The sequence below is a fragment of the Canis lupus genome, chromosome 29 (assembly GCF_048164855.1).
Source record: "Canis lupus baileyi chromosome 29, mCanLup2.hap1, whole genome shotgun sequence".
Taxonomy (NCBI): domain Eukaryota; kingdom Metazoa; phylum Chordata; class Mammalia; order Carnivora; family Canidae; genus Canis; species Canis lupus.
This window is the reverse complement of record NC_132866.1, coordinates 10795940-10821493: the sequence shown is the minus strand read 5'-3', so window position 1 is coordinate 10821493 and position 25554 is coordinate 10795940. Positions and strand designations below refer to the sequence as shown.

General features: G+C 43.6%; 1 protein-coding gene across 2 annotated transcripts in view; it reads left to right on the top strand.

Moving 5' to 3' along the window:
* Positions 1 to 565: 565 nt before the first annotated feature.
* Positions 566 to 25554, top strand: part of PLPP4 (phospholipid phosphatase 4) — a 119595-nt gene continuing 94606 nt past the window's right edge. For both annotated transcript variants that reach the window (XM_072805086.1, XM_072805088.1), the window contains exon 1: positions 566 to 717. In XM_072805086.1, coding sequence (XP_072661187.1) covers positions 662 to 717 — 56 coding nt within the window. In that variant the 5' untranslated portion in view covers positions 566 to 661. The remainder of the gene's footprint in view (positions 718 to 25554) is intronic.

The following is a 25554-nucleotide window of genomic DNA, read 5'->3' as shown; positions in this document are numbered from 1 at the left end:
GAAAAATTAAAAAAAAAAAAAAAAAAAAAGGGGGTGGGGGTGAAGAATTTCAGGTCGGAAAGGGGTGGGGAGAGCCCAAAGCGGGAGGGAGCAAGCTCTTTCCAGCAGGAGCAGAGGGTGCCGGGGCGGCCTGGGCTGGGGAGCCCCCCGCGCGCCTCTGCCACCTGCCCACGTGCGCGTGAGCCGCGAGCCGAGCCCGAGGCCGGAGCCGCAGAGCAGCCGCAGGCGGGGACCCGGGGCGCAGGGGCCGGGCGCAGGGGCCGCCCACCCGCGGGGAGCCGGGGAGCCGGGGAGCGCGCCCGGGAGGCGGCGGCGGCGGCGGCGGCTGCGGCGGCGGCGGGGCTTCCCCGGGCTTCCCCTCCCCTCCCGTCCGCTCCCCTCCCGGGGCCGCGGGCGCACGGCGCGGACCGGGGGCGGAGGCGGCGCTCGGCGCCAGGGCGCGGGGACTCCCCCGGGCGCCCCCAGCTCGGCGTCGGCGAGCCCCGGCGCCCCCCCGCCCCCGCCGCCCGCTCCCGCCCGCCTCCCGCCCCCGCCCCCGCCCCCGCCCGCGGCCTGGAGCGCGCCTCCCTCGCCGCCCCGGGTCTGGCGAGCCGGCGCCGGTCGAGCCGCGAGAGCCGCCGCGAGCACCCGCCGCCGCCCCGGGAGCTGCTCCGGCCGCGCCATGCGGGAGCTGGCCATCGAGATCGGGGTCCGCGCCCTGCTCTTCGGGGTCTTCGTGTGAGTAGCGCTGCGCGGGGGCGGGGGCGGGGGCGCGGCAGGGGGGACCCGCGCACCGAGCGCCTCGGCGCCCCAACTTTGTTTGCGCCACCGCGTCCCTTCGGGGCCTGGATTCGAGGGCTCCCTCCCGCCGGTGCCCGGGACGTGTCCTCCGGGGCCCTCCTGGTTCCCTCCCGGGGACCCGGGCGCCGAGGGACCGCGGGAGCCGGCCTGACCCTCGCCCCCCACCCCCTCGCTGCGCACAGCGGCCCGGGGAGTCGCGGCTGCTCCGGGAGGCGGGAAGTTTCGCCCCGGGAGCGACCTGCGAGCCCGCCGTCGGCAGCCCTGCCTCCTCCGGCCCTTCTCGCGGGGGCCCGGCTCCGTCTCCATCCGTGTCCCTGGCTTGGGCGCCCGCGGTTCGGATGAGCCTTTTCCCCCAGGAGACGTTTGCGGTACTTCTCCGGCTGGAAAACTGTTGCGGGGGGCGGCTCGGGAAGTCGGGGGCCTCGGCCCGAGGTGCGGAGCCCGTGGCCGCCGGGGGTGCGCGCGGGGGCCCCCGGGGACAGCCGCGAAATGCCCCCGGTGCCTCCGAGCGCCTGCACCTGGAAGCGGCGATCTTGGGAAGAGGGGGGGTCTCCCGCACGGGCCCTTTCTGAGATGCCTGAACCCCAGGGCGCCCCGGGAACCCGCTGCCCAGGGGCCTCCCCTCCCGGGCCCAGCGGCAGGGAGCTGTCGCGTCTCCGCCTCCCGGATGCAAGCCCCGAACGCACCACCCGCTCAGACCCACGCCGCAGCCCCCGGAGTCTCTTGTCCCCCCGGGTACCCGCACCTGCACTTGACCCTACGTTAGCTGGTCAGTTTCCCTTTTGCTCCTCGGCCCGTGGCTGTTTTCTGACCCGATTTAAATATTAAAGTTGCATGAACTTTCTGGACTTGCCGGGTTCTTTTAAAAAGCCCATGCAGCCCTTCCATACAGGAGGCCCCTCTCTGGCCTCTTGCCCCAATCCGGAGTCATTGATGGCAGGTGGGAGGCTGTGAGTTGACTTCTGTTCCTGCAGCCCAGGGTATACACATGGAAAGAAAGACCCTTTCTTGCATGTTTTTCTTCACTAGGGATTAAATTCATCCAGAGTGTTTATTCACATCATCATAAAGGGCGGTGAGTTCCCCCAGATGCAGGCAAGCCCCCTCTCCCAGCTTCTGACTAAACACTGCTGTTATTCAGTTCGGAAAAAGGAACGAGAACTTCAGTTGGGTTTTGATGCATTTGGGAAAACAAACATCACTTTTCCCTCCTCTTTCTCAGTGTTTCTACCTTTGGACCATACATTAAAACTAGTGATTGCCGTGTGATCACATGGGGACAGTTTCCAATTGGCAGATAGGCCAAATCCCATTAAATTATCATGTGACGGAAATGATAAAATAGTGTTCAGTGCACAGTAGGATTTAACATTTGTTTGGTGAATGTGTGTGAGAGTGATGCTGAAATAAAGTGAGGTAGGCTCGCAGGCTGCTTGGTTTGATTGCTGCTGGGAATTGTCAGATGAAAAAAGGGTCCGACGGTAGGCAAGTATTTATAGTGTTTTCAGATTTCCCTTCACATATCTCCCAAAACATTCTTGAGATGTTTACAAATATGTGATGGTCTGTGCAGTGGATTTGAAAATGTGATAATTATTGTTTTACGTGCTTTTTGCTTCCTCAAAGAATGTTATGTAAAAATCAGACAGGCAGTTTGTATTCTTTGCTCTCAACTTCCCCTTTGTATTAAGTAATGGGGGGAATCGGCCCTCACCCAAAGGGAAACATTTGGGCGTTGATGGTGTTTCTGGATGGTTCCCTGATTTCATATCAATTGGAAATATTAACAGTGTGTCCAATGTGTGGCTCTTTTACCAGCAAAGACCAGCTTTGGTATCACTGGGAGACTCCCGGGGTGGGAATCTTGGATGTTCAGATGCTGTTATCATTGGCAGATAACGACTTCCGGAAGGACAGGCTGGGCGCACACAGATACAGATGACCCTTTGTTTTTCTAGATAAGCTTCTGGTGAGATGACTTGTGTGAGTTTTATTTTTCCTTTTGCCAGCGCTTGTCTGATGGCAAGATTCAGTGGTTTGTACTCACCTGCTCATAAAGATGGTGGTCTCGGTAGCAGGGCCTCACCTGAGTAGGTTGAGAAAGTCCCTCCGGGCAAACTGAATCCACTTTTGCTGCTGCTGTAAAATTCATCATCTGCTTCTGTTTGGTGTATGTACCCTATTTCTCAGGATAACAGAATAATATTTTTCTGGGGGAAGATACCTTGCTTCTTTGCAAGCTTGTGCCTCTCGGGGAGTATCACCTGTACGCAGGCTTATTCCCGGATTGCATTTGCTCAGTGTGACAGCAGGATCCCACCACCTGATGCCCACATGCCCCTGTGGATTTGAAGGTAGCACTAATGAAATGCAGTTTGGGACCTTTAGGCTGTAGGGTTATATGCGTTTCCTTTCTCTTAGGGAACCGGTTCTCTGTCTCTAGGCCAGGTTTAGTGGTAAGGTTTGGTGATTCAGGATCCCAAGAGAATGCTCTCCAGGAAACCCCCTGTAGGTCATCCAAGAAGTGAGCAGCGCCTTTTGGGCAGCCCTGCCTAAGAAGTTCAAACCAGTGGGAAGAAAATTAGTAACAGGTGATGCCAAGTCAGGGCTGGCACATAAAGCTGAATCTAAAAGGAAAAAAAAAATTGGTTAGAGGACCCCAGTGTTTAGGAAAAATCAAAGTATTATGTGGAGCTTTGGGGCTGCATTTAGTGCTTGGAAGCTGGCTTGGAGGACTCTTTGCTCTTACTTGAGGACTGTGGGCAGAGCAGAGAGAAGGAGCTCCGGTGGGCTTCCTCCATCCTGTTGCCACCTAAGACTCCAGCAGACAACCTGTGAGCTTTTACGTACATGTGAAGCCAGCCCCAGACCTCAGCGAGCAAGCGCAGTGCGGATACAAGGTGGTCAGTCAGCAGCCCCGCAGGCAGCGCTGTAAGACCGGTAGTATATTAGCTCCTGTTTTACTACGATCGCCAGTACGGTGAGTGCCATTTATTGAAGGTTTATTATGTTCCAGGCAGTAACGAAGACAGTCACACGGACCACTTACGCCTCATACACACCTGATGGAGGGGGTATATTGGGCGTTGTGCTCATGCATGAAGAGGCTGACACACAGACAGATTAAGAAGCCGCCCAAATCACAGAGTTAAGAAGGGCAGCTCCGAATCTAAATCTAGATGCTCCTTCTGCGTCATCTGGACTCTCAATAACCTTGCTGTACTTCTTCAGAAGAAGTAACAGCTGGTGTGGGGCTCTCAGGGGTGTACTGTGCAAAAGGCATTCTGTGGGACTGCTCTTGTCTCACTTGAGGTGGACACTTCACTCTCCCCACTTTACAAATAAAGAAACCAAGAAAGGATAAATGGCTTGTCTGAAGACACTCAGGTAGCAGGAGGTATAGTCTGGATCTGAACAGGCAGTTGACTCCATGTCCCGAGGCTCCCAGCTGCTGAGATAGAATGTGTCCAGCACCAGGCCTCTGGAACTAGAGCGAAAGTGACCGCATCCTAGAAGCCATCCCCTTATGTGACCTGTTGTCTCTGGAGGAGCAAATGGAACGATGTGTGGAAAGAGCTGTCACTGGTTCTCACATCGGGCTCTTTGGGTGGTGATTGTGGTTCCCATTCCCTACGAGATGGAATTAGGGCATGTTACAGATTTTGAAGGGTCTTCTTTAGATCTCTGGAGCCCAGAGGGTGAGATATGGAAAGTTCCAGGTCAGAACCTAAGTGGTAGTATTAAAGAACTGTTGGCCTATACACTTCTGCCCCTATTGGCCCTTGCCTTAGGACATCAGTTTGCCCGGAAAACCCTTTATTTTTAGCACTGCAGATAGGGCCCTGGAAATATGATGACAATCAGAAATGCTGATGGAGGGGGAAGGTGATCAGCCTATTTCACCTGTGAACGTGGGTTTCCTGGGGTCCTCAGGCCCTCCCTCCTCCTCTCTCTCCCCTCTGTGACTCCAGGTGGCCCCCTGTCTGGGATGTCTCCCTAGGAGCTGTGGTTCTGCTTGGGAGACCAGGTTGCTCAGGTAATGAATGGTGTTTCCCTCAACTCAGATCAATCCTGCATCCTTCTTGGAGCACTTCCTATGTAGGGGGCCTGTGTCGGGTGCCGGGGATGTTTGAAAAAGGAAGGCGAGGGAGCCTCCCGGGAGCTCACAGATTGGCCAAGTGAGCACACAGTGGACCACTATTTGTTATCTTCCCCAGTGTAATCACAGGCTTTGAAAGTTTGGCCTTCAAACATTTGTATCTTTCATCCCGTTGACAGATAGATGCTTCTTTGGCATCTTCTAGGCGCAAGCACTTGTCCTATTTACTTTCCTTCCTCTTCATTGCTACACTGTGGTTGGAATAATTCCAAACAGACACAGGGGAACTTGGCACATTAGCTGGTCCAGGTGATTTGCTTGAGGGCACTGGCTGTCAGGTAGGTTTTTGGAATATTGACAGAAACCACCATATCTTTCATTATTACCCCTAAGAGTCCTGTCTAGGGCTGTAGGCCAGAGACAGTTGTGGTAGTTGGAGCAAAGTGCTCAGTTTATTGAGACGGAGGGATTAATTAGTCCTGGGAGGGGTGAGGAGGAGACAGGTGCCAGGGAAGGCTGCCCAGAGCTGGCATCTCACCTGAGTCTTGAGCATCCAGTGGCAGGTATGAAGGGCCCGGACCAAGGACGTCCCTATGGACAAGTGTCTGGAGCAAAGGCTGGGAGGTTTAGAGGCAGATTTTGGGTGGGGATCAAGTCACCAGGTGTGGGTTTGGAGGCGGCAGGAGATGGGTCTGGGACAAAAATGTGGATGATCTCCATGCCCTACAAGGAAGCACAGACATCCCTTCAAAGCAGTAACTGGGGGGGCCTGGGGAGGTTTGCAACAGAAAAACATCATATCTAGACACTTGCCCAGTGATGGAAAGCGATGGCTCGGTCCACAGGACCTGTTTGCTTTTGTGACAGGTGATAGTACCCAGCCCTGCAGGTGCCGCTGTGTTCCAGTGTGCTCTCCGGGGGCCTGTGTTTTATTTCACCTTGTGTTGCGGTCAGCTGGCTCCAAGTCTGGCTCCAGACTGCTTACTCTTGGGCTGTGCGGGTGGGGGCCGTCTCGTTATCTGTGTCGCTTTCTTTATATTCCCAGCCAGGCCTTGGCACGAATGTGGTCGGTGCCTCACGAGTGCTCACCAGATTGCACTCAATTTCTGGTGGTCCCTTGGAGCCATCTGCCTCAGTGCTGGACACGGCTTCCCCAAGGCCGGTTTGCTGCATGTCTGCATCAGGTTTGCCCGGGGCTTGGTTCACACTTAACTGAATCAACATGTAGGACGGAGTCCTGGGAATCTGCATTTTCAAGAGGGGCTCCTTCTTTCCACCACATTTGGGACCTACTGACGTGCAGTCTAGACCATCTCATGGTAGGAGGGTCTCCTCTGGGTCTTTTCTCCTTCTGGCCGCGCAGGAGACTACCCTTCCTAAAGCCCTGCCATTAGGTGGGGCCGTGAGGACCTTGAGGCAGTGTGAGTCCCCTTAGCGGCCTGTCATTGTCCTTCTCTGTTGGTGGCGAGCATGGAGCTATGTGTTAGGATGACAGAGCTGCAGCACGCAAGCAGCGGGACAGCTGCCCTGGAGAGTCGAGCCATTGGCAGCTGACTTTGTGGGACAGAAGGAAACTTTCTGTGTTAACGACAATCTGGGGGATTCATTAGCTATTGGGAAACAAGTCTGTTCCATCTGATGATACACCTGGAATAGGTCTGCTTGCTCTCTAGAAGCAGAATCATCCGGGGCAAAGTGGCATAACGAAAGCCCATGGACGTTGGGGCCAGGCAGGTCTATGTGTGGATTTTGGCTCTGCCACTGACTAGCAAGTTGCCTCAAATCCCTGAATCTCATATTTCTTCGTGTGGGAAATGGGAACAATACTCACCTTCACTGGACATTAGGAGATAAGATGCTTTAAGTGCCCACAGTACGCAGAACAAAAATTAGATGCCTTCTCCCCACCCCTCTGTTCCTTACAGTCTCAGAACAGCATTGTAGCATCATGGTCACGTCCGTGGCCTTTGGCATCGGTTTCTGAGGCCTGAATCCTGCTTTTGACATTTCTCAGTTGGGTGAGCCTTTCAGGAAAGTATTTAGCCAGCTTAGATCCTCAGTTCCCCATCTGCTCGACAGGAATATTAGCAGGCCCCATGAGTGAGAGTATGAAGTGAGAGCATATTCAGCTCATCACGGGTGCTCAGCAAATGGTAATGTTATGGCCACTGTCCTTTTATTAAGATAAATCCATAATATACACTCAAGAGAAGTGCTATGGGTAATGACACTCTGATTACAAATGATTCACTATAGGATTTCCATAAAATAATCAACTTGTTTAAACATATTGCCAAAGATTCCTTTCAGTCCCCGTCTGTGAAGTGTGTAACTTGCCATGAGCTCATGCACTGAGTCGTACCCCATAGAGCAGGGTGGGTGGCTCGCTGTCTAATGAAGGGGTGGGCTCAGCACTGTACTTTCTCATGGGTCACTTAAATTGCTGGCTACTTACAAGAGTGATTTTAGGACATTGAATCAGAAGTGGTATTAACATAATTGCCTTGGACCATGTGGAAGGAAAATGCTGCATTCCTATCATTTACTTCCAAGTCTATGCTCATCACCAGGGCTCGGTCAGAAGCCCGGTGCGGGGAGTTTCCCATCAGACACCCTCTCCATCCCCAGCGGGTGCTGGGCTGAGTGCGCTGAGCACCTCTTCCCTCCCTGGGGAGGCTTCTGCTTTGTCATCTGATAAATGAAGCTGCCTTCTGTTTGAAATATTATTTGCCACTGTACAGTGAGTCTGCTGAACCCAGAATTCTGAGAATTGATGATGTTTTGCCACAGGGAGATAAATGCTTGTAACACAGCCAAAAGGAGATGATGAGTTTCAAAACCTGTAGGTAAAGTTATCTCAATTAGTTATAAAGATTGTGCCTTTTATGAACCACACAAGGCTCATAAAAGTTCCCCGCCTCTATGTTCCTATAATAGCGTTTTTAAATATGAAAATTATCTTAGTCATAGTGATTTCCTTCAAAAAGATAATCTTGGTGCTCTGTGAATGAATTAGAAGCCCTGGTTCACGGTGAGGAGGTGGATTCACATAGAACCATACCTACCAGTGTGTTCTCATCATTCGGCTAAAGGCACAGAGGTATAGAGGAGCTTGGGGATGTCTGGGATGGGCAAGCAGGAAGCAGAGAGAATCTGGGACTCTGAGCCCAGGGATGGCCGCATCACCGCCTTTCAGTATGTGACTGTGAAAAACTGTCCTGCAGAGGTGAGGGACTGGTTGTTATTCTGTCTCCACTGAAGACAAAGGATCAAGAAACAGGGTCAGAAGCTGCAGGAGCATCTAGGTTGGTTTTCAGAAAGGTAGCAGTCTGCCAATCAATGCCAGACATTTCTTTTCTCCTTTACCAGAGGGTTTTAAAAAAAACACATTTTTTTTTATTAAAGTATTAGTTTGAACCATATGCAGTTGCTGATATTTGACTGTTTTGACCTACAAAAACAGGAATTGCATTTAGTTCAACCTAAAAATAATATACACAAGGAAAAAAAATGCATGATTATAATTGCATGGCTTGCCAGAATACCCTCTACCCATCAAACCCCATCCCACTGCCCCCGCTCCCCCGGCCCCACCACCCTGACTTCTAACATCATTTTTGAAGTCCAGGTGAATGAAATCATATGGCGTGTACTCTTTTGTGTGACTGTTGTGCTCAGCATATTTTGGAGATTTATCTGTACTGTACTTAGTTGTAGTTTGTTAATTCTTATTGCTGTAGAGCATTTCATGGCATGACTGTACCCCTTTCTCTACTGATTTTACTGATTATGGATATTTAGGTTATGGTTGGTTTGGGCTATTATGCATAATGCTGCAATTGTTTTTTTGGTGAACATATTTGTAATTTCTGTTGGATGCATACCTAGGTGTGGAAATGCTAGGTTATTCATTTGAGGTTTTTTTTTTTTTTTTTTTTTTTTTTTTTTTTTTTCATTTGAGGTTTTTAAGGAAGGATTTGGCCTTTCTTTGTCGAGTTGTGCTTTTGAAATGGAGATGTAGTTTGTATTCTTCTCTACTCTCCATCTGTTGAGCAACTATTCTGTGAGAGCCCCTGGTAGTCCTGGTGAATGACATGAGGAAACCAAGATCTGGGTCCTTACTCAACAGGTGGGTGGGCAGCATGGCACCCTAGTCAGTGTAAGGATTTTGGAATTATTTCCTGACTGCTGATTGTAAAGATATGCCCTAGCTTTCTCATCTGCAAAGTGGGGACCAAACAATCACCTACCAGGAGGCTGTAAAGATGAAGTAATATAATGGCCACAGGGGCTTGCTACAAAACTGGCACATAGTAGGAATTAAAGCCAATCTCCCTCCCTTGCTTCATCTTTTTTCCTTCCTGGGGGGAGATGGAGATGGAGGTCAATGAAAAAAACCCCTAATATCACAATGTAATAATAATAATAATAATAAGAAGAAGAATACAGCTCTCAGTACCACAGGAAAGCTGACCTTTGAATTAGGATTTAGAAAGTTTGGGGAAGTATTCTGAATAATCTTTCAGGAAGTCATGGAGAGGAAGAAATGGCTGATACATATATATGTGTAGATTATCTTTTAATTGACCTATACCTCCCCTTTGGTTGTAGAGGGCAGAAAGGAGAGGAGCTTTAACACTTAGTATGAATCAGCTTTGTTTTAGGCACTTGTCACACCTTAGATGATTTACTCTTTGCAGCCTCCCAGAAGGTGATATTGTTGTCCTGATTTACAGAGTTAAGAGTTAATGCTCCTCCTATACAGAAAGCTCTTACCAATCAATAAGAGAACTCTTTAAAAGAAAAATGACAGCAGAACTAACAGAGAACTAACAAGTGTACAAATAACGAATACACCTTGAAAACTGTGATTTCCATAGAAATGCAAACTGTGCATCTGAAAACAGCAGAATAACATTGCATATGCTTTTTATTGTTCCAGGACAAAAGAATGCGCAGCCGTTGAAGCTAGTAATGTAGACAACTATTTGTTGACTTGGGAAGATATCCATTACTGTTGTTAAGTGATAAAAAGTAGGTTACATAAGTGTGCATAATGCTACTTTAATGTGGTAATGTAATAAAATCAATTTGTGTTTGTATCTGTAAGAAAAAAGAGCTATAAAGATATACAACAAAATCTTAACGGTGGTTATTTTGGGGTAATGGGATTATATAACATTTGCTTTTTTCTTCAAACTGTTTATGGTCCACATTATTTTACAGTAAACATTTATTACTTTCATACATAATCACAAAAATCAATATCGTGAAAGGAACCATAAAGGAAAGGGGGGGAATTGAGTGGGGAAAAATTAGAGAAAAAGACAAACGATGAGAGACTTCTAACTCTGCAAAATGAACGGGCGGGGGTGGGGGGTTTGCAGAAGGGGAGGAGGTGGGTGGGGAGATGGGGTAACTGGATGACGGGCATTAAGGAGGGCATGTGATGGGATGAGCACTGGGTATTATACTATATGTTGGCAAATGGAATTCAAATTAAAAAATTTAAAAAATCAGTATAGAAGTTTCCTTTTATGGGGGAGAAAGAAGCTAATGAAACAGCCTTAGATAGGGCACTGGGTGATTCTTTTGTGATTGCTTTAGAAATATCTGAAGTGGGAAAGTGTTGAAAAATCAACCTTTTTATGTATTTTTTAAAAGATTCATTTATTTATTTGAGAGAGAGAGAGAGAGTCCATGAGCATGAGCACAGGGCGGGTGTGGTGAGGGGAGGGGCAGGGAGAGAGAATATTCAGCCACTGTCTGCTGAACACAGAGCCAGAGCTGGGACTTGATCCCACAACCCTGAGATCATGACCTGAGCCAAAACCAAGAGTCAGACACTTAACTGAGTGAGCTACCCAGGCACTCCTCAACCTTTCTATATTTAATATCAACTGAAATATTGGAAGGAAAACCAGAAAGAGGAGATTAGCACTCAGATGTGCAAGATTGTAGTGAAGCAGCTGTGATCTGAGGCTGCAGGTGGGATTGTAAACAGACATAACCCCAGGTATTGCAGTGCACAGCCTGAAATTATTCCTGCCTTTTGACTTAAGAACTGTTAGAAAAATATGTTGAGGCACTAATGTGCCTCATGTATGACGCATCCTCATGTATGAAGATATCCATTGCTGTTTTCCATACAAAGCAAATATATTTGTCAAAAAAAGAAAATAAATTAAAACTCACATGGTGAACACTTGAATAGTTTGATAAATTATGGACAGGCAAGAGTACTATATGTCTACTAAAAATCATTTGGAGAATCAGGAGGAAACATGGTAACATTTTATGGTGTAATAGTTGAGGGGAGAAAGGAAAATAGATCTCAGAATCAAAACTATGGGAAATATGTTTGATTTGGACACATATTAGAAAGGATTACACAAAAGTGTCTATATGTGGTGGAAATGGATGTTTCTCCTCACTGAAACATTTTCTTTAAGTTATAAAATCATTGTGAATTTTTTTTTAAGATTTATTTACTTATTCATGAGAGACACACACACAGAGAGAGAGAGAGAGAGAGAGGCAGAGACACAGGCAGAGGGAGAAGCAGGCTCCTCGCAGGGAGCCTGATGTGGGACTCGATCCAGGGACTCCAGGATCAGGCCCTGGGCTAAAGGCGGTGCTCAACCGCTGAGCCACCCAGGCTGCCCCAAATCATTGTGAAAATTAAAGCAATACAAAAAGTGTAAGCTTTCACTCCTGTTGCCAGCTCCATTCCCTTCACTTTTTATTTTATTTATTTTATTTTTTAAAATAATTTTTAAGTAGGCTTCCTGACCAATATGGGGCTCAAACTCAATGACCAAGAGTTGCATGCTTTGCTGACTGAGCCAGCCCAGCACCCCTCCTTTCACTTTTTAAAGTCAAATTTTTAAGCAGTGTGTACTCTTGTGTGAGTATTTTGCTTGGCACATTTCTGAGATTCATCCATGTTGTCCTTAACTGTAGTTCATATATATGCATGTGTATATAACATATTTTATATATATTATATATTTACATGTAACAAAAATGCAAGTAAATATAAAGTTTAATAAAAAACTGAGAACAAAAAAAACTGAGAGCACATTTTATCTAGAGTTGAATTTTTTTTTACTTACTTTAGATCAGCTTGAATCTTTTGACTGGCCCTGTGGTGTTTCATCATGTTAACCTATTCATGGAATGTTCAGGTGTTTTCATTTTTTGCTACAACAAACAATGTCGCAATTATGCTTAGATCCTAGCACACCTATAAAAATATTGCTATGATAGACTTTTGCAGGTGAATTTTTTTGGTCAAAGGCCATGTGTATTTTAAATTCTGACGGACGCTGCCAAATTGTCCATCCAAAGGGCTAGACATGCTTACATTCTGTATTTTTGACATCCTTGCCAAAGCTGGATGTTGGTAATGTTTTATATTTATACCACAGGACAGAGTATAACATTTGTGTCTTTTCACTTGTGTATTGGCAATTGGTGTTTCTTTTTTTTTTTTTTAATTAAGTTTAATTCCAGTATAGTTAGCAGTGTTCTATTAGTTTCAGGTGTACAGTATAGTGATTCAGCAATTCCATACATCACCCAGTGCTCATCACGACAAGTGCATCCTTTAATCCCCATCATTTATTTCACTCATCCCCCACTCCTCTTCCCTCTGGTGACCATCAGTTTGTTCTCTGTGGTTCAAAAATCTATTTCTTGGTTTGTTTCTCTTTTTCCTTTGTTTATTTGTTTTGTTTCTTTACTTGCACATGTGAGTGAAATATGGAATTTGTCTTTCTCTGACTTATTTCACTTAGCATAGTACTCTCTATTTCTATTCATGTCATTGCAAATGGCAAGATTTCATTCTTTTTATGGCTGAATAATATTCCATGGTGTGTGTGTGTGTGTGTGTGTGTGTGTGTATGGATAGATAGATAGATACCACATCTGCTTTATCCATTTACCTATGGATGGACACCTAGGCTGCTTCTATAATTTGGCTATTGTATCTAATGTTGCTATAAACATAGGGGGTGCATGTATCCCTTTAAATGAATGTCTTTATATTTTTTTAGTAGATAGGCAGTAGTGCAATTATTGGATCTGTTTTTAACTTTTTTGAGGAACCTCCATACTGTTTTCCACAATGGCCACACCAGTTTGCATTCTCACCAGCAGGTTCGAAGTTCTCCACATCCTTGCCAGCACTTGTTTCTTGTGTTAATTTTAGCCATTCTGACAGGTGTGAGGTGATATCTCATTGTGGTTTTGATTTGCATTTCCCTGACAATGGGTGATATTGAGAATCTTTTCATGTGTCTGTTGGCCAATTTGTATTTCTTTAGTGAAATATCATTTCCCTTAATCCATGCTTTTACTGAATCTTTAAATTTATCTTACTGATGTGTAGGAGTGCTTTATACCTCAAAGATATGAATCTCTTTTCATAGGTTGCAAATATTTCTGTGTCTATGGTTGACTTTTATTTTATTTTACATTAATTAATTAACTAATTTTATTAAATACACTCCACACTCAGCCCTATTCAGGGCTTGAACTCACAACCCTGAGACTGAGACTTGAGTCAAGATCAAGAGCCAGATGCTTAATCGACTGAGCCACCCAGGTGCCATTATGGTTGACTTTGAAATTTCTTTGCAATTTCTATTATTTAATTTTTTTTCAGAGAGTGCTTGCATGGGGGAAGGGACAGAGGGAGAGAAAGAGAGAGAGAGAGAGAGAGAGAGAGAGAGAGAGAGAGAGAATCCCAAGCAGGCTCCATGCCCATGAACCTGACATGGGGTTCAGTCTCACAACCCTGAGATCATGACCTGAGCTGAAATCAAGACTCAGACAGGTGACTGATTGAGTCATCCAGGTGCCCCTGCAATTTCTATTATTGTGCACATTTTAATTTTTTTGTAGTTAATCTACCAGTTTCTCCCTTTATGGTTTCAGTTTCTGTCCTATTTAGAAGGTCTTTTTCATTGAAAATAGAAACATTCTTCTATATTGTCTAGTATTTTTTTACTTTGTTGTTTAATTGTAATTCTTTAATATATTGGAAATTAATTTTTATGGAGTGAGGTAGAGGATTTAAATTTTTGCTTGTATATTGATTTTCAATTGTGAAATAAACATTGTTTTCTCAGTGATACCATTCTCAGATGCAAATTTCCATCTGCCATGGATTTTCAAGTGAATTCTATTACAAGTTCAATTCTGAAGTATATGGCTCCTTATTTCTGGGAGCAAACATAGCACAGAGGTTAAGACTGTGAGCTCCAGAGCCAGGATGCCTGGGTTCAAAGCACTAATCTTCTATTTACTGTCTAAAAACTTGGAAATGGCTTTATCTTTGTGCTTCAGTTCCCTGGTCTTAAATACAGGGATAATGATACAGTAATTTCATTGTACTGAGATCAGAGAAAGTGGCTTGTGTGATTTCTGTGTTTTATAATTTGTTATGAATTCCTGTGTGGCCATATACATGGTCAATTTTTCACAAATTTATATAGCTTGAACATAATGAATAGTTTGTGTTTGGTGGGTACAAAGCTCTAAATATATTAAAGCAAGTTAACTGTACTATTCAAATCCTCTGTAGTCTCACTTTAAAAAAAATCATTCTTAATTTGGTCTTTTCCTTGTTAAAGTAATCTCTACATACAACATGGGGTTTGAACTCATGATCCTAATATCGAGTGACATGCTCTACCCCCTGAGCCAACCAGGTGCCCCTAATTTGCTGTTTTTAATGTGAAGATATGCTACCTCTCAACTAGGGTAACTAGAGCATTTACATTTTGGGGGGAAATAACTAATGTTTTGTCATATTGCTGCCAGCTTATTCTGTGCTTTCTTTTTGTGGTGCTTCATTTTTATTTTGTCCACTAATTTCTTGCTTTTTGCTGAATAGTTCAAGTTTTCTTTGCTGCCCTCCTTTCTTTCCTTGAGTGATTTGGAGGTCAGAATTCCTATGTCTACATTTCAGGTTAGTGTCCTTAAATTTTATCTCTTTCTGATGAACCTTTTATCATTAACAAAATTTTCATCTTTGTGTTAATATTCCTTATCTTGGAGTATACTTTATCTAATACAATATATAGCTACATTATATTTCTTGAGATTAATGTCTGCACAGAATATATTTCCCATCCTTTTATTTCCAACCTACCTGCATTTTTATGTTTAATGTATGACTCTTACAAGCAGCATTTGGTTGTGCCTTTTAATTTTATCCAATATGGTCCATCTTTGACATTTAATTGGAGTGGTTAAGCCACTTACATTTAATGCAATTATTGACATGGTTGAGTTTAAGTCTACCACCTTGTTACTTGTTTTTTATTTGTACTATCTTTTTTTGTTCTTTTTTTCTCTTTTCTTTTAGCTTAATATTTGTTAATATTCCACTTAACCCCTTTATTGTATTTTTAGATACACCTCTTCAAAAATGTAAGCAGTTTCTCTAGAGATTAGAATATGCATTTTTTTTACCTATTACAATTAAGTCAGTATTACATCATTTCAAATTCAGTGTAAAAAGAAAATCTTATGACAGCATTCTTTCATTTCTTACCTTATGTTTTTATACATTGACATAGAATTCACTTCTATGTGTAAGTCACATAAAACATTTATTTTTGTCTCAATCGCTATGCCTTTATAGAAATTACATAAAAAAATACCCACATACTTACCATTTCCAGTGCTCTTTATTACTTCTTTCAGATTTGGTTTTCCGTTTAGGATTATATCCCTTCAACCTGAAGAACTTCCTTCAGCTTTTCTTGTAGGGCATATTTGCTAGAAATAAATTCTCTTGGCTTTTGTTCTGTTGGAATTGCCTTTATTTTACTTTACTTTTGAAAGATATTTTTGTTAGATGTAGAATTCTAGATTGACAGTTTTCTTTCAGCAATTTAGAGATGGCTTTGGAATTGTCTTGTAGATTCCATTATTTCTGATGAGAAGTCGACTGTCATGGTCATTGTTGCTTTCCTGAATATCACATGTTTTTCCCATTGGCTGCTTTTAAGAGTTTCTTTTCACCTTTGGTTTTTAGCAAGTCAACTCTGATGTGTCCGTATTGGTCTTATCGTATATCTCCTGCTTGGGTTCATGAAGTTTCTCAGAGCAATGGTTTGATGTCTTTCATCAGTTAAATATTTATAAGACATTATTTTTTTTTCAAATATTTCTTCTGCCCTTTTCACTCTCTCCTTTCCTTCTGGTTGTTCAATTACACAGATGTTAGACAGTTTCATATTATTCCACAAGTCTTGAATGCTGTGTTCTATTTTGTCGTTATTGTTATCTCCTCCCTGTGGCTTAGTTTAAGATGATTTCTATTGGCTTATCTTCAGATTCACCTATTCATTTTCTACTATGTCTATTCTGCTGCCACACCCAGGCAGTAAATGTTTTATTTCAGATGTTCATTTTTTTTTCAGTTCCAGAATTTCCATTTGGTTCTTTTTTTAGAGTGTTAGTTTTTTGGTTGATGTTTTCTACTTATGCATCCATTCTCTTTCTTTTACCCTATAATCTTTTAATGTATTTATAATACAAAGTCCTTTTCTGCTAATTCCAATATCAGGATGATCTATGGTTCTGATTTTTTTTCTGTTGAATGTGGGCCATATTTTAGTGCTTCCTTTGCATGTGTAGTAGTTTTTTATTGCACATTGGACATTATGAATCATACATTTTACAGAAGCTAGAACACTATTGTCTGCTAAAGAATGTTGAATTTTGTTCTTGCAGGAAGTTAATTTACTGTTGGGTCACCTTCATCCTTACAAACTTGGTTCTAGGCTATGTTTGTATAAGTTTGTCTTAATTTTGCCTTTGCTCCTAGGGTGCATCTTTTAGTTCTGGGATGTGCTTTTTATTACCGTGGTTTGAGTCTTCTGAGGTTTCTTTTTTTTTTTTTTTTTTTTCTTCTGAGGTTTCAGTAGAAATTCTAACTTGGAAAAACTTCAAGTCCAAACTCTGTCTCCTGGCAGTGGCTAGCTGCTGAAATTTCTGCTTCACTTTTAGACTATAGCTGTTGCTTTCCAGTGGGGTCCTTGGAGTCTTGTCCTGCACATTGCAATGTCTGAGGTAGCCAATAATTTGAAAGGAATTTGTACACAGAATTTTGGGTCTCTTCCTTGACTAAACTCCTTTTCAGGGATGTTTCACCTTTGTTGCATTATTTAGTATTTTATTTCTATCTGCTTTCTATTTTTCATAGTTACCCCCCAACCTTCTACTTTCTAATTGGTACCCTTTAAGGCTTATCAGCCTGGCTATAGATTTCTTATGTTTTCTTTCTTTTCAATGGTGATTTTTTTGAGAGGGAAGAGATACAAAATGAATGGGTATCATTCATGATTCAAAATGATTTTGATACCCTGATTCAAAATGAATCAGCCATCTTGAACCAGATGTCTCTAAAAAATTTTTGCAAATTTTTCTTAGACACAATGTTTATGTTTTTTAATATGTAGAATTATATTTTAAAAAATCCATTGACTCTCACTTTTACCCATGAATATTTTTGTGGTTTTCTGAATCATCATTCAGGTGGCTTCTTTTTTGCCTATCTAAAATCCTACCTATTTTCCAAAACTTGGCTCAGAATTTACTTTTCTGGGTTATCTTGCCTGAACATATCAGCCCTGAATGAATATATATAATACTGATGATAGAGTTCTTTGGAAGACCCACATTTATCTTTTGATTTAATGATGGAAATACTTGGTTCCTTAATGTGTTGTCCTTTAATTTAGTTTTGTGGACCAATGAAAAAATTTTTAGTCATGTAATGAGAATGTATTAAACTGGACTTTATTTTTATTTATTTATTTTTTATTGGTGTTCACTTTGCCAACATATGGAATAACACCCAGTGCTCATCCCATCAAGTGCCCCTCTCAGTGCCTGTCACCCAGTCACCCCCACCCCCTGCCCACCTCCCTCTCTACCTCCTCTTTAAACTGGACTTTAAAAATATGAACACTTAGTCGTGAAAAATAACACGAAACATAGATGCCTTGCTTTGATTTTTTTTCCCTAACACAAAACGTCCTCTTACTGTTTGATGAAAGTAGCAAACTGGGGTGGTTTGGATATGGGTATGATGATGATGATGATGATGATGATGATGACAGCTAATGTTTATTGAGCACTTAGTGTATGCCAGGCAGTGTGGTGTGGCACTTTATTCCTTAAGCCTTCACACAGCCCTGTGAGATAGAAATTTATAATTCCTCATATTTTTAGGTGAGAAAATCAAGGCTTAGAGATGTTAAAGAACATGTCCAGTGTCACACTGTTAATAAGTGAGATGAAAGTGCTTTCTGTGAAAAATTTAAATTGAGTATTTTATGAGTTGGAATTATTTGTAACAGATTTGGGTGTGGATGGGAAGGGAAGGGATTGGTAGTGTGGCTTTCTGATAATGGAATGACCCTGACAACCCCAGTGAAATCATGGTCATGAAGGGGATTGATACATACTGAGCAAATGGAACATTGACATTTTACCAGAAGGCACACTGAGTGAATTATATTATGCCCAGTATCTGACCTGACCTGGCTCTAGGCATTGTCTCATCTATCTTTCTCTGTGTTGTCTCCCAGAGGGCCTTACTCAGATCTTCCTTATTGTTCAGGGGCAGAACTGAGCCTAGAACCTCAGTCTCTTGACTCCTGGCCCCACAGGCTCTGTGGCAGGTGACTTCCTTTGCTCCTCCGGAGGCATCAGTTTTGCACATTTGGGCTTGTCTGTTCCCCATCCTGTTGGGATCATTTGAATGCAGGTGTTTTTCTAAACAGCCTCTGTAGGGCAGCTGGTGAGGAGAGCTGCTTTTTATCCAGACAAATTCTTGCTCAAAAGGAAGTCCTTTGGCCAATGTCTCCTCATTTTCTCTACCAAGTCCAGGTATCAGATGAATGAGTTCTAGAAATCCAACGTACGGCACAGTGGTTATAATTAACAATACTGTATTATGTATTTGAAAGTAGCTAAGAGAGTAAATCTTAAATCTTCTCATCACAAAAAAGAAATGATGGTTCAGTGCCATGATGGAGGTGTTAATTAATGCTATAGCAGTAATCATTTTGCAGAATATAAGTGTATCAAACCAACACATCGTGTACCTTAAGCATACACAGTGTCAATTAGATCTCAGTAAAGCTGGAAGAAAGGAAGTCCTGACAGTTCCCCTTCATGAATTTATCACACTTCTGTGGTACTTATGGGGGAGATGTGTCCACGGGCCCAGAGCCCATGGTGATGGGCTCGTGCCTTCAAGTCTGTCCTTTCCCCATGGTCTCTCTGACCTGAAATCTCCTATGACTTTATTTTAAGTATTAGAAAAAGGGGTGAACCTAAAGTTCAGGGGTGGCTGTTTCTGAAGTTTTTTTAATAAAGTCCAGTTTTAAAAGCTGGAGGGCACCACTCATCACACTGAGAATACCTACAATCTGGATATAGTGTCTGCAGATGGTGACACATCACTTTCTTGGTCCTGTTCCTTTGTCTTGGGAGCAGAAGTGGATTACATAGGGATGGAGACTCTAGTCCCCTTACTTAAGATGGTGTAGAAATCACCCCCATTTCTTCACTTCTGCAGCCATAGATATGTTTTGATTGATTGTGTCCTAATTGATTGTGTCCCATACTGAGCCAGGCCCAGAAACATGAGATGAAGAAGGGCACATGCCTGCCTCACTAGCCCAGGTCATGTCACCAGTGGATGGCAGGGTCTTTGGAGAGCAGGGTGCAGCAGGGCCAGTCTTTCTGGCATGGAGAATTGGCAGTGCAGGATGACTTGCCAGGAGTTACGAGGGTACAATAGAGTGGCAGTGCTCAGAGATGTGACACAAAATGGAGTGAGGACCTCTGGGAGCAGCTTTGCCTCAGGCCAGCTGTGCCCTCCTCTGTGCACACTTTGCTGCTGGCTCTCTAGCCTTGGGGTCTACCCTTAGAAATGCTTTTCCAGGAGTAATAGCTTCTTTCTTTTTGGATGCTTACTCTGTACCAGGTGAGGTTCTTTTTTTTCATAAGCACATTTAATTCATTTTAAGAAAATGTAAAAAGTGAAAAATTCATGCCTAAAATCAGAGTGACCTCATTAATGAAGGTATTACAAAATATATTATTCAACATCAGAAAGTATATTTACTTTCGCAAAAAAAAAATTCAACAGAGCTAACCTGAGAACAGCACAGTCTAATAATTTCACTGACTACATTTTTCATTGTCAAATTGGTTTTGCAAAATATAGTCTACCTATTATTGTTCCACATCACTGTTTTGGATGACCTGGAGAGTTCTCTATGTAAATTAGCAGAAGAGTCAAAATTTAGGATATTTAAAAGAAGTGCAGTTTTATTACTTTGTGGAAATACAATACTAACAATCCTAAATTCTCATAGTGCATCCAGGTGAGGTTCTTATTATGCTTTGCCTGGAATTAGTTCATCTAGTCCTTACAACACCAGCATGAAATGAATGCTACTAACTCTCACTTTTTGGGTGGGGAACTGCAGGGCAAGGTCTGTGATCTGTCTGTGGTCATTTGCCAATAGGTGGCACAGGTGAAATGGGCGTTCAGGCTTTCCCGGTTCTGGTAGCTCTTTGTTTCCATTGCTCTCTTGCTGGGTCTGGGTAAGACGATAGCTTTGCCTGCAGCCACCTGCACACTGGCCTCCTGTGTGCTGCACCTGTCATGGATCTTGGTCATAACAAACCCATGGTCAGAAGCAGTTGAGCCTCATGCCAGGGATCTCAGGATCTGGATCCAGACTGCCTGGCATCAGATGCTGCCTCTACCTCTGGATTACTTCAACCTCTCCTTTCTCAGTTTACAAATCTGCAAAGTGGGGATAAAAACAGTACCTACTGGAAACTGTCAGGGAATAAATTCTGGCAGGGTGGTGCCTGGCAGGCAGGGAGCATGCTGTCAGTGTAAGCCATCATCGTCATAATGGCTGGTCTTCATCTAGAAATTTCTCTACCCTTCTTGTCCCATTTTCAGAGCAAAAAGTATTTTTCTTGGCACATTTCATCCCAATGGTTTTCTTGTTACCTTGACCTCATCTTGCCTGTGAGATCCACATGTTTATAAGGTAAACTTGTTTTAGTTTGCCATAATTGTTTCTTTCTTGAACCAGTAAAACGTCTCTCTGGATGTCAGCAGGCAATGTTGGAAAACAGTGCTGCATTAGAATAGCCAACATAAAAAGCATCAAGAGCCTTGGATGAAGCTTGATTAATTATCTGTGTACTTTATGCCTAAAATGTGAATCATGGTTTTCATTTTCCTCTCAAGAACGTGAACTGCCTGCTTTGAATTAATCCAGGAGAACAGTGTTTTAAGAAATTTCGCTGCTGCTTTGTCAGCACCTAGAATTACTGCCTGAGGGCTTTCTTTTTCCCTTTCAGAGAATCTAAAGGTAGGCTGACTACTTTTTGGATTAAGTTTAATTATTTCAAGTTTGAAAAAAAGAAGAGAACAGAACTTTGTGAAGGTTGTATTCCAGAAGGAAGTGTTCCCATTGTCAGTTTGTTTGTTTCTGAGGTGTTTTAAAAAACCACTCTGGTTGGGTTTTCCTGATGGCTGTGTTGGAAAACATGAGCCCCTACCTACAGTGGGAAATCAGAAAGCAAGTCTCATTCTGGAGTGAGCCAGGTTCACACCGAATGGAGTCAAGTCCTAAGTACAAACCACTATCAGACATAAATGAGTCCAGGTCTAATTTCTCTGTGTGGCTTTGGCTTATGGAAGCATTTACTGCCTCCACTGTGAGCTTCTTGAGAGGAGGGCTTTCACTTTTGTGTTCACCACTGTCCCTCACATCCCTGGTATGTCTGGCACATAGTAGATACTTGGGAAATATTGAGCTTTTGCTGAAGTCACCTCACTACAGCTGACACTGCGTCTATGGTAGGAAGGAACTCTTCCAGTTGGGATCACTTGGGCCTGCATACAGGAAGACAGAGGTCAAGGCTTGCCCTTTAGAAGTACAGAGAATCTCAGAGAAGTCATAGGAGGCCATGGGTCACTCAAGTTGGACAACTTTTCCTTCCCAGGAAGAAATGCAATGAGGAAAAGTCCAGGTGCTGCATTGAGATGCCCTTTGGATTCGTGGCTCTGTCAGGTACCCGGGAAAGGTGACTCCTGACCATTTCCATTGGGCTCTGTCATTTAGAGGCTGTGCAGGCTAGCACTAAGCAGGGAAGTGGCAAAGGTGACAGTGTGTTAGTGTGGTCATGTGTGTGTTTGATTAAATATCTCGGCACACACAGTGGTCTCCTAGATCTCCACTCCCTTCAGGGCCCATGTCCAGAGTGGACTATCCACGACCTTCTTGTGGGGGGGTCTTCTGTGGGGTCAGGCTCATTTCCCCAAGCATAGACCCCACACTTAGTCGCTTCCCACCTCTTCCTAAGGCATGGGCTGTTTTGCATGGCTATGTGACCTCTGAGCCAAAGTTTACCTCTTCCAGAACCATAGCTTTTGAGAAAGCTATCTCTGCTAGAATTTTTTCTTTTTTTAATGTTTACTTATGTTTTAAGATTATAAAACAAATGTAGGCTCAGGGCAGGAAACTTCTACAATACAGAGAGAAACATGGGAAGAAAGTGAAATTATTTATGATCCTACTAGCCAAAGAAAACCACAGTTAACATTTTTGTTTGTATTCTTTAAGTTTTTTTTCTCCTCTTCTGCCATAACATGCACAAAAGTTATGCCTTATCTGAAATGCAGCTTTGTAGCCTGCCTTTTCCATTTAGCATTACACCCTCAGTATCTCCCTATGCCAATAAATATTCATCCCCAACTTGCTTTTGTAAAAGCTGTGAAGGTTGGCAGAATAGACTCTGCAAAATATGCCACTTTGGCATAAGGATTATTTTGAGTTGAAGACAGTTGAGAGGAGGCAGAGGAAAGCTCTCTGCCTTCCCCTGCTTTGCCTAAATTTTCAAGAGCGTCCCCCATCTCCTCTGTACCAGGAAGGACAGAAATTGGTCACTGGAGATAACTTCGGACCTTCTCAGTCTGGATATAGCACTGGAGGAATCCATATTACAAACTTCACCAATTCGCTTTTATGTATCATTAGTTTCCTCTCATATATTGACCCTCGCACAGTTTGCCACCCTTGGAAGTGCTAGAACTCTTTTCCTTTGTCCTTTGGTTTCTCCACAAATTTATTGTTCTTTACTGAGGATGCTGTACAAGCTGGAGTTCTAAGCCACTGCTTAGAGTTACTCATTTTTCCTTGGGTATCTCTCATATGTAAACATGTAGGATACATGTTAATAACTTCCTGTTTGTCTTTCTCTTGTTGACCCGTCTTTTGTCAGAGGAATCCCAGGGAAGATCTCAGATCCCCTACAGCTGCAACACAGTCCATTAAATTAAGGCAAATAGTTTGATACAGTCAGCTTGCTGGTGTTGGACATTACTAGGCTGTCTCTGGGTTTGGGTTGTTGGAAACAACACTATGTTGAAGATTCTGGCTCATGTGTTGCTGTGCACATCTCTGATTTTTTTCTTCGACTTAATTCCTGGATGAAGAATTCCTGGGCCCAAGGGTTTTCCCCCACTAATTCTGCCAAAGGGCAGAGGGTTTGTGCCAGTTTATGTTCCTCCTTGCAGTGCCTGATCTGGCTGGTTCTTCTCAACCTCCCTGCCCAAATGTCCCTTGCTGGAGAAACCTTTACTGAACATTTTGTTCAATGTCCCACTCTCCATTCTGTTGCATTATCATATCCCCTGCTTTAGTTTTTGAATGTACTTATTTTAATCTGAAATAATGTGGTCCATTCTTTATTGGCATCCTTGTTTATTATCGGTCCCTACTCAGCATGTTAAGCCCCGTAAATGCAGGAATCTTGCCTGTTGGGGTCACTGCTCTACGGCAGGGCCTTTCCATCCTTCCTCCATTTCCAGTCTGTGCATCTTGGTGTGCAGGACATGTTTGCTGAATGAAATCGTGTTTGCTAATAACTCAAATTATGCATTTTTGTAAAAAAAAAAAAAAGTCGTTACCTTTATCCTAAAACAAAAGATGACAAACGTAACTTAATTTATTGCTGGTAACCAATGGCCCTCAAGTGGTCCTGTGATTTCTTTTGTTGAGCTAAGGTGTGGGGCACCTTTCTCATGCACTAACTGGGGTTTTTAACTAATGTGGTTTGTTTCTTATAGTTTACTGTCTATAGACAGTATGTTTACTTAAAGCAAGGTGTGTTTCTATAATTTGTAGCTGCTATTCTGCAAGGGGCCTTGAAAGGAGATAGCTGTCTTATTAGAACTGTGTGTAAAATAAAAGTGAATAGATTTAGCTTGAGGGTCTAAATAGGTCTCCTGTGTTTAAATGCTTGAGTATGGGGCATGCTAGGGTTTTTAAAATTGCTCACTGGTTCTTATAGAGGGATGATGTTGATAAGTTTTGGATGAGTGAGGTATTACAATTCTTGTTACTGAGTTTGTGTCTCCCTTGGGTACAGCTGGAGACTACATCATCTGGCTACTATAGTAGTTAGAGGTTGAACAAGTAGCTCATCCAGAGAGTGCTGGCACTGGCTCTGCATCCGGGGCACAGCTGGAGGATGCTGTCAAGGCCCATGCCTCAGGACTCTGAATCTGACCTCCTCTGTCCAAGGTTTTATCAGCAACTTGGATAAAGACCTAGACAGCAGGCTTATCAAATTTGCGGATGACACAAAACTGGGATGGAAGTCTAATATGTAGGATAATAGAATCAAGATTCATAAAAATCTTGGCAGGAACGATGAGTCTGAAACTAACAAGGTAAACCCTAACAGGATTACATGTGAAGTCTTGCAGCTCACTTCGGCAGAGCCAGCAGCAGCTGCCAGTGACGGGAGAGGCCTGGCTCAAAGGCAGTTTGTGTGCAAAGGACCAAGTAAGGCCTGTGGGCTTCCTAGATACTACTTTTAAAAATAAATTATGCCTTATATGTTTCTTAAAATTAATTATTCCTCATGCTACTGGTAGCAGTAGGACCTCCAGAACTAGAGGATGGTAAATGGCCCCACAGCACTTCCTTCCTGGAGCATTTCTCCCAGCATCCCTGTCCCACACTCTCTCTCAACCTGTACTAGTTTCCACGCCACAACTGAGCTCTTACTTTCTCTGGGAGGCTTCCCCCAAGCCTGCAAGATGGACAGCACCCCTTCTCTCCCATTACAGTGCTCACCAAACCATGGGACTGTTGTCTATCTGATTGTCCATCTTCTGCTTTGGACCAAGGACTCACACGGCCTGTGTCTGCCTTATTAGATGCTCCTCTCTGAGCAGTTACCCTGTGACTGACCCACAATAAATGCCCAGTGGATACCTTGATCAGCAGTATGACCACTCTCAGAGTACCGGGTAAGATTCTGGGCCCACACCATTGGATCTTATACCCCTCTTGCTGCCAGCCAGAGACAGGTTTGCTGACCCTGAGCTGTCGGGAACAGGTGATGGAATTGTGGATGCTTAGCTGGGCCATGCCCAGGTATGGACCACCAAGGAAGGAGGGCATAGACTGTCCTGGGGGTTCCAAGGCAGCATAGGGGATGTCAGGAGGAAAGGATGATGCAGTTCCTTGAATGAAAGAGCTTTAAAACAAGTGGAGATCTTTTTTTTTTTTTTAAGATTTTATTTATTTGTTCAT